The 14,636-nt window shown below is 34.7% G+C and overlaps 3 protein-coding genes across 4 annotated transcripts in view; 2 read left to right on the top strand and 1 right to left on the bottom strand.

The window, feature by feature from the left end:
• Positions 1–1,476: 1,476 nt before the first annotated feature.
• LOC117238903 (peritrophin-1-like) lies at positions 1,477–2,144 on the bottom strand. The gene is made up of 2 exons (XM_033504105.1): positions 2,062–2,144; positions 1,477–1,889 (listed from the first exon to the last, which is right to left on the bottom strand). The coding sequence occupies exons 1-2, from the start codon at positions 2,066–2,068 to the stop codon at positions 1,558–1,560; spliced, it is 339 nt and encodes a 112-aa protein (XP_033359996.1). The 5' UTR covers positions 2,069–2,144; the 3' UTR covers positions 1,477–1,557.
• Positions 2,145–8,401: 6,257 nt separating this feature from the next.
• Positions 8,402–9,846, top strand: LOC117238612 (chondroitin proteoglycan 2-like). The gene is made up of 2 exons (XM_033503640.1): positions 8,402–8,534; positions 9,187–9,846. Exons 1-2 carry the CDS (start codon positions 8,528–8,530, stop codon positions 9,756–9,758), a joined length of 579 nt encoding a protein of 192 aa, XP_033359531.1. The 5' UTR covers positions 8,402–8,527; the 3' UTR covers positions 9,759–9,846.
• A 3,986-nt stretch (positions 9,847–13,832) lies between these two features.
• LOC117237407 (tyramine receptor 1-like) overlaps positions 13,833–14,636 on the top strand; it is a 100,360-nt gene continuing 99,556 nt past the window's right edge. For both annotated transcript variants that reach the window (XM_033501356.1, XM_033501338.1), the window contains exon 1: positions 13,833–14,486. The gene's annotated coding sequence lies outside the window, so the exon portion shown is untranslated. The remainder of the gene's footprint in view (positions 14,487–14,636) is intronic.

Below are 14,636 nucleotides of genomic sequence, written 5' to 3'. Positions count from 1 at the left end.
TTTTGACATATTAAGATTCAACTTTTTTTGTAGATACATACCTACTTATAAGAACTTCATGATATTTACATGGTGTTCAAGAAAAAAGGGGAGGATATTTATAAGGCACTATGTTTCTAGACATTATAACAATGAGAAACCTTTGGGTACAGAAATGTGGTTCGAAGTTTACTTTTTAAGTTGCAAATAATTTCATTTTATTGCCAGCGAGAGTATCTGTATACGATACTCTAGTTCAAGAGGATGCTCAAGTGGTTTATTCGTTAATAAAAGAAATCTCTGCTGAAGGAATAATCGAGGGATTATTCACACTACCCAAGTTTAATCAGGTGATTGGAGGTTACATGTTAATCTAATTGTGCAAACTACATTAGAAGTAGTATCGAAAAGGTATTGGAAATGTACGAGGCGTGGAAAGAAAGTTCGTGGAAACTAATAAAAATGATTTGTTGGAAACTTCGACAACATCTATATTGTCAGCTTCAAAGTATTACCCTTTGGTACTTAATGGAGTGCCCTCTCCATTGCGTAAAACAGTGTTGCGGTTCCCCGTTTCAAGTGGGCTTTAGCATCCACGTTTCTTCCTATTTGTATCGTTTTTAATCCCCAAAATACTAACCTAACCCCTGTATGGTATTCTTAACTTTGGGGAATAGTAAACTGTTGCATGGCGCGGGATCCGGAAGGTAGGGCGGGTAATCAAGGATTGTAACATTAAAACGTGCAAGAACTGGCAAACAACGAGCGATGTGTGACAGCGGTGCGTTGTCATGATGGAGAACATTTATGACATCGGCTAATAACAAGGACGTACTAAAATTGTCACTGCGTACGAGGTCCAGAAACTGATCCAAAAGAAGATCCGCGAGTCGTATAGCTAAGAAATTTGAACTGACTGACGATAGATACGGCTATAACTCACATGTTCTTATCGTTACTTAGACGTTTCAATGGAAGAAATAGTCGCAGCGTTTGCTATATGAGTCTTTTCTACACCGTATAGAACTTGTATATACAGGGTGGTTGGTAACTGCTGGTACAAGCGGAAAGGGGGCGAATCTACGCGAAAAAAGAAGTCGAAAATATAGAATAAAAATTTTTCGTTTGAGGCTTTGTTTTCGAGAAAATAGACTTTGAATTTTCGCTCGGTACGCGTGCGGTACGTTACAACGGATCTCAGTGTAGATCGTTGTCTCGATGGAAAAAATTAAAAAAAAAGAAAAGAAATTAAAAACAAATTTTTACCAACCATCTTGTATATATATATATATCATCAGTTCATTTTCGGTTCTACTGACACATTTACAATTACGTAATAAGCAATGCAATCGAATTGCCAAATGTAATTGTCACATTAAATTGATACAAAAGACAATTAATGAAGTATTTGTTAATTTTTATGCTTTTTTATTGTCTATAATTGCCTCATTATCAATCTACATTATATTGTTTACATTTCTGTGTATTAATATATTCATATTCAACATGCTATTCTGTTCGAACAAATTATGGTTGCATATTATTCCGGTCGGTGTCACTCTGGATCTATACTGTTATTTATGCTGGCATGCGGCCGATATCAACATGTTTTGTTGATTTGGATGTGGAGGCTTGTGATTGATGTGGTGGATGTGGTGGTCGTACAGGACGACGTTTACAGGTTACATTTTTCTTTGGCCAGTCGCATATTCTTAATACCGGGTTATATTCAAGTCCTTGGTGGCATTGCATCAACAACGGTTGGTCTCTAATGCAGGTATAATAGCTTGTGCAGTCGTCTGGATTCGGAAACAGAGCAACATCTTCTTCGCTTTCATCGGGACATTCAGGTGGTGGAGTAGCGGAAACGAACGCCACCAAAAGAGCGGTAAGTGCAACCACAAATATTGCTAAAATAATTATGAAACACTTTTAATTAGTATCGTATGCAGTAACTTATTACATTAAGATTAGGTCAAGAATATCGACGAGGAAAAGATATTTGGTAACGAATCCAAATTTACTCCTTGTCCAATCAATCTTAACGTGAACTAAATTAAACTAAAACCAAAACTATCTTACCCTTCATTTTTTCTTTGAAGAGTTCTGTGTTCTAGTATCTTCCACACTGTTGTCAATGTGACCATCAGGCCTGCCTTTCTCCTTATATATCCGTCAGTTATACATTTTTTATGATAGACTATCAAAAAGCAAGTATATAATTGGTTATTAATATTAACGTGTCGTGATAACACTACAATCAAAAATTGGAAATTGTAGGAGCGGCCGTAACATACAGTCATTAGTTGTCAATGTAGTTTCTAATCATACGGTTCTCTTGTCAGAGAAAGATCAACATAATATTTACACTTCTAATTGAGCTAATATGTAATTCTAATGTAACATTATTGTATTAGTTTGTATACCGAAGCGCAAAATGCTTTATGTATTAAATTTTTACTTTTTACATTTTAATGTTCAAAGTCGTCGACCGGCGTTACACTTTTCTGAATCTAAAGATACTATTATGATACAACGAAGGAATCGTTCTTCATTGAAAGTAGTTCTCGACACTTGGAGAAACAAACGTCAAATATATCGAAGAAAACACCAATAAATATTCCGTTTTTGAAGGTATGTTAAATAAAAATCTCAAGATATTACTTTGAGCTAATATTTTATCAAATTTTTGCCTGAAGCAGAGAATCTTTTTCGTAAACATTTTTACATAATTATTTCTATTGCCTTTAATTGTCCAAAATTGGAAGGTATCTTTTATTGCTATCTTAGAATTAGATAAAATTATACGTTTATGCACACAATAAGCTATTTATTATAAATTATAAATGAAACATAAAGGTATAACAAAATAAAGAAAAGATGTAACAGGATTTACGAATGAGAAGTAGCAAAACTTATCAAACGATTTTTTCGTTTGACATTTGTGGCATAAATTGTGGTTGCTGACAGGGAATAGAAAAAGTCTATAAATTAGACTAGCTTGGGTATCAAATCAAATCAACGTTAGTGAATATGTTCATATTCTTGTTTTCGTCTATACACTCGTTTTGGGGAACATAAGTTTGGAACATGTGAGTTTAGGGTTAATTTGACATACGCTACGAATTTTCAAATTCGATTTTTTCGAAAATGGAACAACAGGCGAAAGAAATTTAATGAAAGATCGCTTTTCTTTTATTTTCTTCCTGGAATCGGATATATGTTTACTCCTTCGTCTTATAATTTGCTTGTATAATACTTTTGTCATGATAATATTTTATCTTACTATATTTGGTGTGATAACAATTTATTTTGTACCTCTGTAATCTTGTCAATGGTCTATTAGACGTTACAAATTATCTAACATTACAATTTATAAGTTCTAATCATTTTAGGAAGTCACATTAATACTATCATGAATGAAATTTCATCGCAGTGGTTCTTCTTTATTTTAAGATAAAAGTCGAATAAATAGTGTTTAATGTTTTATAATTATTCAATAACAAAGGAAAGTAGAAAAGTTGTTACTTGCGTTGGTCGAAAGCAACATTGTGATGATATCATCATATCTGTATATTACTGTATATTATTATATATTATCATATATTATATATATAATACAAAACGTTATAACATTAGGTAATGCAAGATTTACATGGGGTGAAATTTTATCCTTCGAGGTTTAGTAATTGACAAATATTTAAGTTCATTCTGTGACACTTATCATGTCCAAATTTATAATATCGTTGAAAGAGTCGATTCATATAGCACAAATTGTAGACGTCAATATCATTAATCATCGAAAGCTCAAAGTGATTCGATATAGAAACGCTGGTCAAATTTTCGGTCCAACGAGCGCTAAACGATTGCATCGAGAAAACGATAGCGTTTTAAGATTGTAAATGAAATAATGAAATATTCATCGTCAGCTTAATGCTTATAAACAATAAGAAGTTACGAAGTTTGAACAAAGTCACGTACACGCAATAGATAAAACAGAAGAACGATTTAAATAAAACAAAGGGACAGGATTACTGAAAGTAAATGAAGTTCCTGAGAGGAAAAAAGGAAGACGCGAAACAAGATTTAATAATAAGGCATGAAAAGACTTAAAATAAACAACTTTAGAGCCGCATAAAATAACAGAGAAAGTTGAGGCAGGTTGGCGAGTAAAATCAGTTGTAAGAAATGCACTTCCTCGGTAGTTAACTTCTAGTTGGACTACTTTGTATGGGAAACAGCATAAAGTAGATTTCACGGAATCAACTTTGTTATTGTAACGAATAGATATCGCAACAATATTCCGATGAGTTTTTATACAAAAGCTATCGCTAAAATGCTGAAAAATAAAAGTTTGCATATTAATTTTACAATGCTATATTAATTCTTTACATAATCATTGATTATAATGTAGCGTGTACGCCAGAACAAAAGAATATTGCAATTGATTGATCAATTTTTCTAATTGTGTTTCTATACCTTCAGGCAAAGTTTATCTTTACGAGTTACGCAGTTCTACTGTTATCGTTATTGGAAAAGTTTTTCGGAACCGCATGATGCTTCATAATATAATGTACAGCGCCACAATGTATACTTGAATTTCTCAAATAAACATATGAGCCAAAATCGTAAAAACTAATCAAATATAACATTTTCTCAATCGTCAAATTTTGCCCGAGGAAATTTTTCTGTAAGGATAAACATGATCTTTCAATTGTTGAACCAAACTTTTAGAAATATACTGATCCTTGAGTGAAAACAACTTTCAAAAATACATTATACGTTAAAAAATCGTTGATGAAATTAATCTTCGCAAACGTATCAAACATAAAAAGACCTTTGGCGTCGATTCTAACGAGGAGATATGTTTGTCTATTAAAAATTCTATCTACTTGAAAATCGATTGCTTAAAATCGGAAGGAGGATCTGTCATGTTTTTGGAAAAAATGAACTTAACTTTTATATATTATAATTTGTTCTATAATATAATCGGTTTTTAACCTACATTCGATTACTATATAAATACTTAGTGAAATAATTTATACGCAAATAAATCACGCGAATAGGAAAACGTTGATTCCATGAATTTTGTGTGTATATTCGTTCGAACACAACAGAGATAAACAACAAATAAAGAAACAAGGGACAATTGATTGATTTTTTCTCTAGTATCGAAAACAAATTGTTCGTGATACATGCTTTCGTTTATTAATTGTGTTACCTATCGCAACTAGCTTGCATTTTATTCGTAATTTAAAAAAAAAAATAGATTATACATGGCAAGTTTAAAAAATGCATCTAAAATTAAAGGTCATGCTTTGTGTGGATTGCAAAACCAAAAAGGGATATAAAAATCATATGTACATTGAATCATTAATTTTAGTCAATTGCCAAATAGTATACTGTTTACAACCCTATTTCCTTATTTATTCCGTTAATTCATAACTGACAGAATACGATATCATGGAAATAAAACGAAGTCAATAAATAGTGTCATATAATGAAACTTAAACCTAAGATACCATCATAATATTAGGTTGTCCGAAAAGTTTCTTTTTATGAGGAAATAATAGACGCACAACGTTTTTCGTTTTATATTATTTTGTCGAATTACGTACGATCCATTTTGTTCTGTTAAGATAAACACCGTGACATTTCACAGACTTGGTTTCACGTTTATATGAAGGTGCATTGTAGTAAAAAACACGTTTGTTAAAGAAAGACACTTTTCGGACAACCTAATACATACACCATCGCTCGAAAGTACTCGGATTTTATCGTAAACTGCTATATGTTATTTGCTATTTTAGATACCTAAAGAACGGAGAGAAAGATTTGAGCATAGAAACTGTGTGAATTCAAATTTTATAATTTTACGTTGCAATTTTGTTTTATCTAACTTTTTTTAGTTTGTGGCCGTTAATTCGGTTTACTAGTCTTTCCGCGATGTAGTCGTGCGGCCACATCTGTCCCAGCCACGTTATAAACTGTGGAACATCTTTTTCTCAAAAAACTGGCGAAACAACGTGCAGCGAGAAATTGTGTAGGATCGTCGTACGATCTTCATTATGAATACGTATCCCGCGGAGTTTAAACCGTTCTCCATGGTTTTCCATTTTCCCGACGAATATTGAAACACGAATTAACGTCTGTGCACGTACCGACACATTTCTGGCGGAACGCTTGCATGAAAAGTAAAATAGAACAAATAAACTCAGCGACATTCAACGCTGAGAAATAAAATTCTGTCGTAAGTTTAGTATCTAGTTGATTTAAGTGCTATTTTTTTATTTTTTGCGACGCTGGAGATCTCTAAGATTCGAAGTAAACGTTGTATTCAGCTGACTGTGAAAACTAAACCAATTGAGAAACGACGGAGATATTAGAAGAGAATACACAGTGATATTACACGTGTAATAAGCAGAGAAAAAATTCTTTCTGAAATTTAAGATCCATACACAAAATACTTATACAGAGTGTTCGATTTTAATCTATAATTACAAAGTACTTGCTATATGAAATAATGGCCCAGAAATTGGATGATTTCGAGAGGGAGTATAATTCGGTGTAGTTGGATTTTTTGTAAATTGTCGCGTGAAATAAAAGCGACGTTACTTGCGCTTTTATGTTTGTGTCGTCCTTCATGCCAATGATTTTTATTGGCCATAAATAGTTTTATATTTTCTTGCAGGAAATGACGTAGTGTTTCGCTGCTGCTTTATTAAAAATTGCGATTCCATTAGAAAAGATGTATGTGACCTGTACATGACAATCTACAAATCCGATTACATCGGATTGTGCTTTCCTCGAAACCATTTAATTCTTTTCTGCACGATTTTTTTATTCTGCAAGTAATAACCTGTGTACAGTTAAAATGGCAAGCGAGTGGAATATTCTATTTTTATTTCATAACCGTAGCTTTTAGACATAATGGTTTATGCAAGTAAGTGATTATATTCGTAAATACGTGTATATGTGAGTACTTGTTAATCTCTATTTAATGCGCGTTTGCTTTTCTTGTGAACAAGAATCTGATTCGACAGTACACAGAAGATAAAGAAGCGACAATCGGCTCTTGTGTAATCGATTGATGATAGATGATTGCGATAATTTTGAATACTACACTTATGATTCACTAATGGAGATTGGTAATCCTTTAAAACAATATTATATGTATTGGAATGAAATGCTTTCGTAGAATACAGCTGAAGATATGTCCAGGATCTCTTGCGTAATCCAATATTAATATTTTTTTTACTAATATTCTAATATATCGATCTTTCAATCGAATATCACTAATATTCTTCGAGTGGAACTTCTCGTGAAATGTTTAAGTTACAAATTATAATTTTGCATTACTGATCAATGTTTTTGGTAATAAAGAAGAGAAACTTAGTCACAGAAGAAATAAAACTCTGGCGAGCGCGAGTGAATTTTACGAAATTGTCACTAAAGAAACTTTCACGATCCGCGTATAATATCTTTGCCAGCATCCAATAAGAACTCTAAAAAACGAAGATTTCTATTCGAGAAGAATTTATCTTGTGCTTTGAATTATCGTTTTCATTTGTTATCGATCGGTTAAACGAGAAACATACTTAATTCACGCGAGGCAGAAGGAAATGATGGGGCCGATACCGCAAAACCTTAACTCAAGAAAAATGTGCTCTCTTATCCGAGAACTGTCGTATTATTAACACATCTTACACTACCATTGTGCATACAGAATGTTAAGAAATAAAGATCTGAAATTTTACTTTACTTTATATTATTTATATATTTAATATAAATATTTGATTTTCTTCTCAAATCTTCTGAAACCTCAAGAGATAGAAACTTCTAATTGTTTATTGTTTACGCAGTATGAAAGAATTGTTCTACGTACTACAAGAGCTTTTTTCAAATCTACAGGAGCAGAGAATCGAAGACAAAATTTAAAATGTTCAATAGAAATAGATGGTACGTGGTACATGATTTTAATTTTTATATTAAACCGAATACATTTTGCTTATACAATTTTGTTCCGCTGCAATGTATTGTTTGAAAATTACGATTGATTAAGATACGTTTAGCAATGAACATATTTTAAGGGTCGTAATTTCCCGGGAATTTGTCACTATGAAAATTATCTTCTAAGGAGATTACTGTTTCTATCGTATCAGCTATATCGATATCGGGGAACAGAAGATCACCGATTATCGAATAATATAAAGCTAATCTATTAATATAATATAAATCTGCAACATATAGAATAGTTACGAGTGCCATATAAAACGTAACGATATTAAAAGAAAAGAAAGAACAGAACATTTTATGTTTGCCTATAATATATGTTCTAGTCGCTCGTAGAATATCTATTACCGTACCATCATGTACTTATCACAGGATGCCGATAAGCGATTGCAGCATGCATCGATAACCTATTAAAAAAATGTTTTGAGGATATATAAAGGGAAGACACAATCTTACAATTAGTCAGGGAATCATATCACTTCTGTCACGACACGAAGAAACTACGACTAGAGAAAGAATACCCTACGAAGCCAAGATGAAAAGTAAATTTCTTTTTTATTTAACAAAATTCAATTATAATTTGTATGTTCTCCGATTAAATATAGAATTTTAATTATAGGAACTACATATGTTACGTCACACAATATATATTATATAAATACGTATAAGTATGTACATTATGTACATGTAGATAATATTTACCAACGATCTCTTATTCACTTGATTCTCCTGTTGCTTACAACTGTTGCGATATTTAAAAATATTAATAAGATATTCGCAAGAAAATCATGGAAATATACTCACTAAACTGACGTGGAATGTGATTTGCATCACATGACGTCGTCAACTGTGTAAACGAGTGTATTGTTCTAACTTCAGAAATTCATCAATTGGTCCGATCTATAATTTAACTTTGAATTTAGAAAGAATGAATTGCATTTATAAATTTTTATTTATGAAAATTTATAAAAAAAGAAACATATCATGTTATTTACAGAGGACAAACATGTTGCCAATTATAGGGAGTATTAGGAATAATAATTATAATTATTAGGAAAAAGGTGAATTCACTTTCCAAGGCTTATCGCTATAGATAGATATTCGAAATAGGCGGTTTCAATACTCTTAATTGAATGTAATATTAATTAGTTGCAGGATGCAATATTAAGCGATATCGATTGGTAAATTTTTCAGCAATGTTTGCGGTAGTCCTCGCTACGGTCTTTCTGGCCCTTGTTTCTGCCACTCCACAATGTCCATCCAATCAAGATGATGTTGTCTTAGTTCCGAATCCAGTTGACTGCGCATCCTATTATGCCTGCGACGGTGGCGTTGCATACTTAATGAATTGCTCTGCCGGACTTCTCTTTAACCCCGAATTACGAGTTTGCGATTGGGCAGAGAATGTAACCTGTTCCGTTACGCCTTCACCCAGCGCAGCACCAAGTGAAGTACTTGAAAATTCCAACGAAGAATCCAGCGAAGAATCCAGCGAAGAACCCAGCGAAGAACCCAGCGAAGAACCCAGCGAAGAACCCAGCGAAGAACCCAGCGAAGAACCTAGCGAAGAACCCAGCGAAGAACCCAGCGAAGAACCCAGCGAAGAACCCAGCGAAGAACCCAGCGAAGAACCCAGCGAAGAACCCAGCGAAGAGTCCGACGAAGTTATCAAAATGCCCAATGCAGAACCTTGCGCAGCATCCAGCGAATCCAGCGAATCCAGCGAATCCGGTGAAGGATCTGATGAACTACCTATTTATAAGTAAAGAATCAGAAGTTTGAAGGTATCTCGGACTTTACTGTATAAAATATATACAATATATATTTTATACAATAATATATTGTTACTATTTATACGGAATGTTTCAGAATCACTCTTTTTGTCTAAAATTGTCCGATCTCAAAATTCTGTACACACGTTTTGAGCTATTGCACATTAGTATGTATTACAGTGATCGATATCGTGCATGAAATATAATTAACCTATTATAATCCTATACCAACTTATATAAATATATATATATATATTATCTTTCAATCAAACCTTTCGTATCACGAGTACAAATATTATATATACTCAGAAATTACACGTATTTGTGATACGTTTCGAATTATCGTTAAGTGAGATTGTATTTTCATCAACGTAACCATCCAAGTCTTCAATAACCTAAACAGTATAAACAACTATTTTTAATAATAGAATAAGAAATTCTTATCTCAGAAATGAATGTTCTTATGTTTTCGATAAAAGGGAAATTCTTTATACAGGCTGCACGATGTGTAACTGACTAATTTCAAAGTTCCGTCATTCTGGAACGACGCATCGCGTCGCTTTTTCTTCCGCTTTGACAAATGTTTTATGCACGCGTGGCAAAATAATTCTGAAGCTTTACGTATTTCAAGAGCGAGAAAAGATTGTTAAAACATTTTGAGTCGTTATGCATCGTGGACAAATCGCCGGCGATCAAAAACTATTATTAAACTCGACGACCAAAAGCATACGAATTGATATACTCCGATGAATCTAATAATCGCCGGATATTTAACGACAATACGCAACGACACTTTATCAAAGTAATTCATCGATAATGATGATTTTACACAAGCTACATTGGCGATATCACCTGGCCACTTAGATCACCTGATTTTAATCGCATCGGATTTTCCTCTTGAAGTTTTCTTAAAAGTAAGGTGTATATCAATAAATCAAGCACGATCGAGCAGCTTAACGATACTGTTCAAGAAGCGAACATGTCTTTCGCGAAAATGTAATGACAGATACGATTGAGAGGATTCGACATGTTCCGTGCATTATATGCAAGCATTAACAATAAATGATTTGTATTGAAAAGACTGTTGTTTTCTATTTTATCTAAAAGTTATTGATAACGAAAATTATATAGCGATCGCACTGTATCTGCGTCGAAAAAGGAAAGGAGAATACATATTTCTCCCATTCGGAGAAAACATTCGTTAGAAGACTTATCATGCAATTAACTCAAGTTAATTTGACAGAAAGAAAAGTGAGTACATTGAGGTGGCCGACGTTCTCCTCATTAATTGAAATTGGATAGGATTTACGTTCGAGACAGTTCAACGTTACTGTCGCGGATCATTTCGATGCAAAGTGTAATCACTGGCAAAGTAAAGAGAAAGGGATCCGTGAAATATTCTGTGGAACCATTAAGCGTCCCAAAAGTTCGGCTTACGTTTCACGGAATGCAAGTCGTTTAAAACTTTCCCAGGCAATCGAAAACATCAGTATAACTTTTGTTCGTTTTCTTCGGCAATTTCCACGCTTGTGAAACTTCAAAAAAGATGAGACTTCTCTCGTTACGACAATCTTGTGTGGGAAATATGACTTGAATGCATGGTAATGAATGAATTCATTGTGCACTTGTTTTGTATCTCTCTCAGTTTAAAAATGAAAGAAGTCAGCGTATGTACAACGTAAACGAGAGGGACGTCGGTCGATCAAATTGAATCGATTGTCGCTGTAGCGATGCTAAATGCGAAATTTTAGACGTGTAATTGTTTTCATATGTATACAGCGAAGTCGGTATTTTTAGTACAGTTGATATTTATGCAAATTCATATTTTTATGAGGGTAATTAAAGAACTAGGTAGGAAATTCTTAGTTAATACGGACTAATTCATCTTAGAAAGGAAATTTTGCTCAGCAAATTCTTCTCGACCAATCGATATTTTTTCTTATCATTTTAATTATGTTTAAACGTACGCGAATTAAATTCCACGAATTATTTAAGATACTTGGAATATCTTTTATGGAATGTTCAACCAGCGTAACTATCGCGAGAAATACTTTTATAACATTAAAATAAGATAGACACCTGCGTAGCTGGAATAAAACTCGCATGGGGTTCCAAATGCCTTGTAAAAGAAATGTGAGCATGAAATTTAAAAAGAGCGTTTAAATAAATTTCGCTAGCAAGTTGAGCAACAAACGAATTGAATGTAACGTCAAATGTCATCGATAAGGTGTGTTAAATATTTCAAAAACTTCTGCTTGGAAGTTGTATATTGAAACTACACTCAAAGCAACGTATCCTCTGAGTATCATACTTCAAAACTATCAGATTGTTAGCAACCCCCGGAAGAAGATCGATACCCATTGATTTGTCACGGAATGGATGCTTTTTCCAATATTGGATTTCATTATGTACGATCAAAAAACACGCTTAAACATTTTCTGACTTTTCTACAATAGTACAACGAAATTCTTGAATGCAAATGAAATAAATAAATAAATAACATAACATGACGTAATAGAAAACATAATGGAACGCAAAACAACAATTGAAAATTGTGCAAATTGTGCAAATTTAAATACACTGCCCATAATGTTACATGAAATTGATTGCATATAAAACGTAAGTACTTCTATGTAAGTACATGAGTACAATGTGTATGCTAGTCCAGATCTGCACGCTGGTAGCGTTACTTTACAAAAGCAAACTACCAAATATCCAATTAAATGGCACGTACATAACACAAAGAAGGCAAGTTAAATACCTAGGACTCCACTTAGACACACAACGTACATGGAAACAACATACTAAATTAATTATAGACAGATATACTGGCCAACTCAGCATAGAAAATAAGCTAATAATCTACAAAACGATAATAAAACCAATTTGGACGTACGGAATACCGCTATGGGGGACAGCAGCAACGAGCCACATAAATAAACTAGAGTCGCTACAATCGAAGATACTGAGATCAATAGTCAACTCCCCATGGTATGTCAGAAACGAGGATATACGCAAAGACTTAAAAATACCAACGGTCAAAGAAGAAATCGGCAGGTACGCAGAAAAATACAGGGAAAGAACGGTAACACGTCCAAACCAGCTGACTGCTGAAGCGAGCAAAACTCTCATAGAAAGAAGACTAAAAAGAAAACACTCCATTGACCTCACTAAGGAAATAAAATAGTCAAACTCGAAGATGATATTCCGTTGGGGGTAACCATCCACGTGTTATTTAGCAATTAAGTTAGAAAAATTTACCAAATGTCCAGCTAGCAAAATTGTAAAGTACAAATTAAATAATAATAAAAAAAAGAACTTTACAAAAGAGCTCCGAAGCCATGGGCCTATGGGTATTTATAAAATTACGAAAAGCTTGCCTATCTGTGGCCGCTGCACCATCTGTGCAAGGCATGATCCTAGAAAAGGCTATGATGCTGAGAGACTCTTCAAATTGAAAATGAACCGAGAGGAACAGAGGAAGAATAAAGGACTACCGCGTATCCAAACAACGGCATTGATGGCACACGTTGAGGATGAGAAACAAAGAGAAAGCAAGGATAAGCCGTGTTCGCATGGTGGCAGCTGGACCGAAACGATAGTACTGTTCAATCTATCTCTACTGGAACATCTCAATAACAATTACTTTCCGCAACATCGACGGTATTTAATTCACGGAAACGTGCATGCGTTACGCCATGTCCCGCCACATTCACCGCAAGCCATCGAAATGGCTGTCGCCTCTCGCACCACTTTCCGATCTTTTCTCTTCGCCTTGATTCGATCTTGCTACGACTCCATATCTTCTCGAATGGGCTAATAATCGTGTATCTGGACCATTATCACCCTCGAGAAGGGCGAGTTGCGAACCGATAAGCTGACAATTTCGGAGAACTTGGAGTCGTTCGAGCGCAAATATGCACCGGATGCACATTCTACGCGCGTAACGTACACAGCCGTGCGATCGCTTGCACACGTTCACGCCGCTTGTCTGTATTAGAACGGGGGCGGTTCGCGAGGGAGAGGGTCGATGGGGGTGGTTACTGGGATTTTCAGTACGCGCGCGATCGCCGTGCCGAAAACACGGCCGCAGCGTGTCGTGCATCCCTTCGGCTGGATGGGCACTCCGTTCTCTCCGTGACGATCTCGAACTTGTTGATGTATCTCGCGGTTCAGTCTTGAAACATACGAGACAAACCTAACGAGATTGATATCAACGGTGATATGCATGGAAATTTTGATGGTTCGTGGAGTGTGTGAATTTGAACGAAGAAGTATCAGACTGTGATAAACGATTGGCAAATAAAATCGACACATTGAAACGTATGTAGATAAGTTACGATAATACGAACCAATCGACAAATGTAGAATTAAAGTTGACGAAAAAAGGAAATTCGGGGCTTGTGAGCAGAACGATCGGTGAAAAATGTCAATCGTACGTTTCAATGATGTTGCACCTATGGTTCTATTGAAAATTCGTTGTTTCAAATTTGTAACGTCCTAACAAATCCGATAGTTAACTATAAACGCGGTAGAGCATTCGAACGTAATTGTCGATCGAAGTTGGAAACTGTTCGCGGGTGGCGGAAGATTTCTCGAAGATTAGTTGACTGACTGTTTCTCGTTTCGACCTATCTACCTAACATGTTCGGGTGTACATATAAAGAATCAGAGACTTGGAGAGAGACTGGTAACGCGGTGGAACAGAGGAGCGTAAATTAGGTAGGTACATGTGGTCGGGGGTTGGAGGCAGAAATTCGTGAACAAGATCAAAGGAAGACCGGGCCCTTTCTTTTTCCGTGCGCGCCGCGGATGGACGTGCTCTGGTTCAGGAGAATGAATTTTCAAGAACGTTGCAATCGTACAAGCTGG

Source organism: Bombus vosnesenskii, unplaced genomic scaffold (genome assembly GCF_011952255.1).
Source record: "Bombus vosnesenskii isolate JDL3184/JDL3185 unplaced genomic scaffold, Bvos_JDL3184-5_v1.1 scf7180000013264, whole genome shotgun sequence".
NCBI classification, from domain to species: Eukaryota; Metazoa; Arthropoda; class Insecta; order Hymenoptera; family Apidae; genus Bombus; species Bombus vosnesenskii.
Note: the sequence above shows the minus strand (reverse complement) of the source record. Positions and strands in the feature narration are given on the sequence as shown.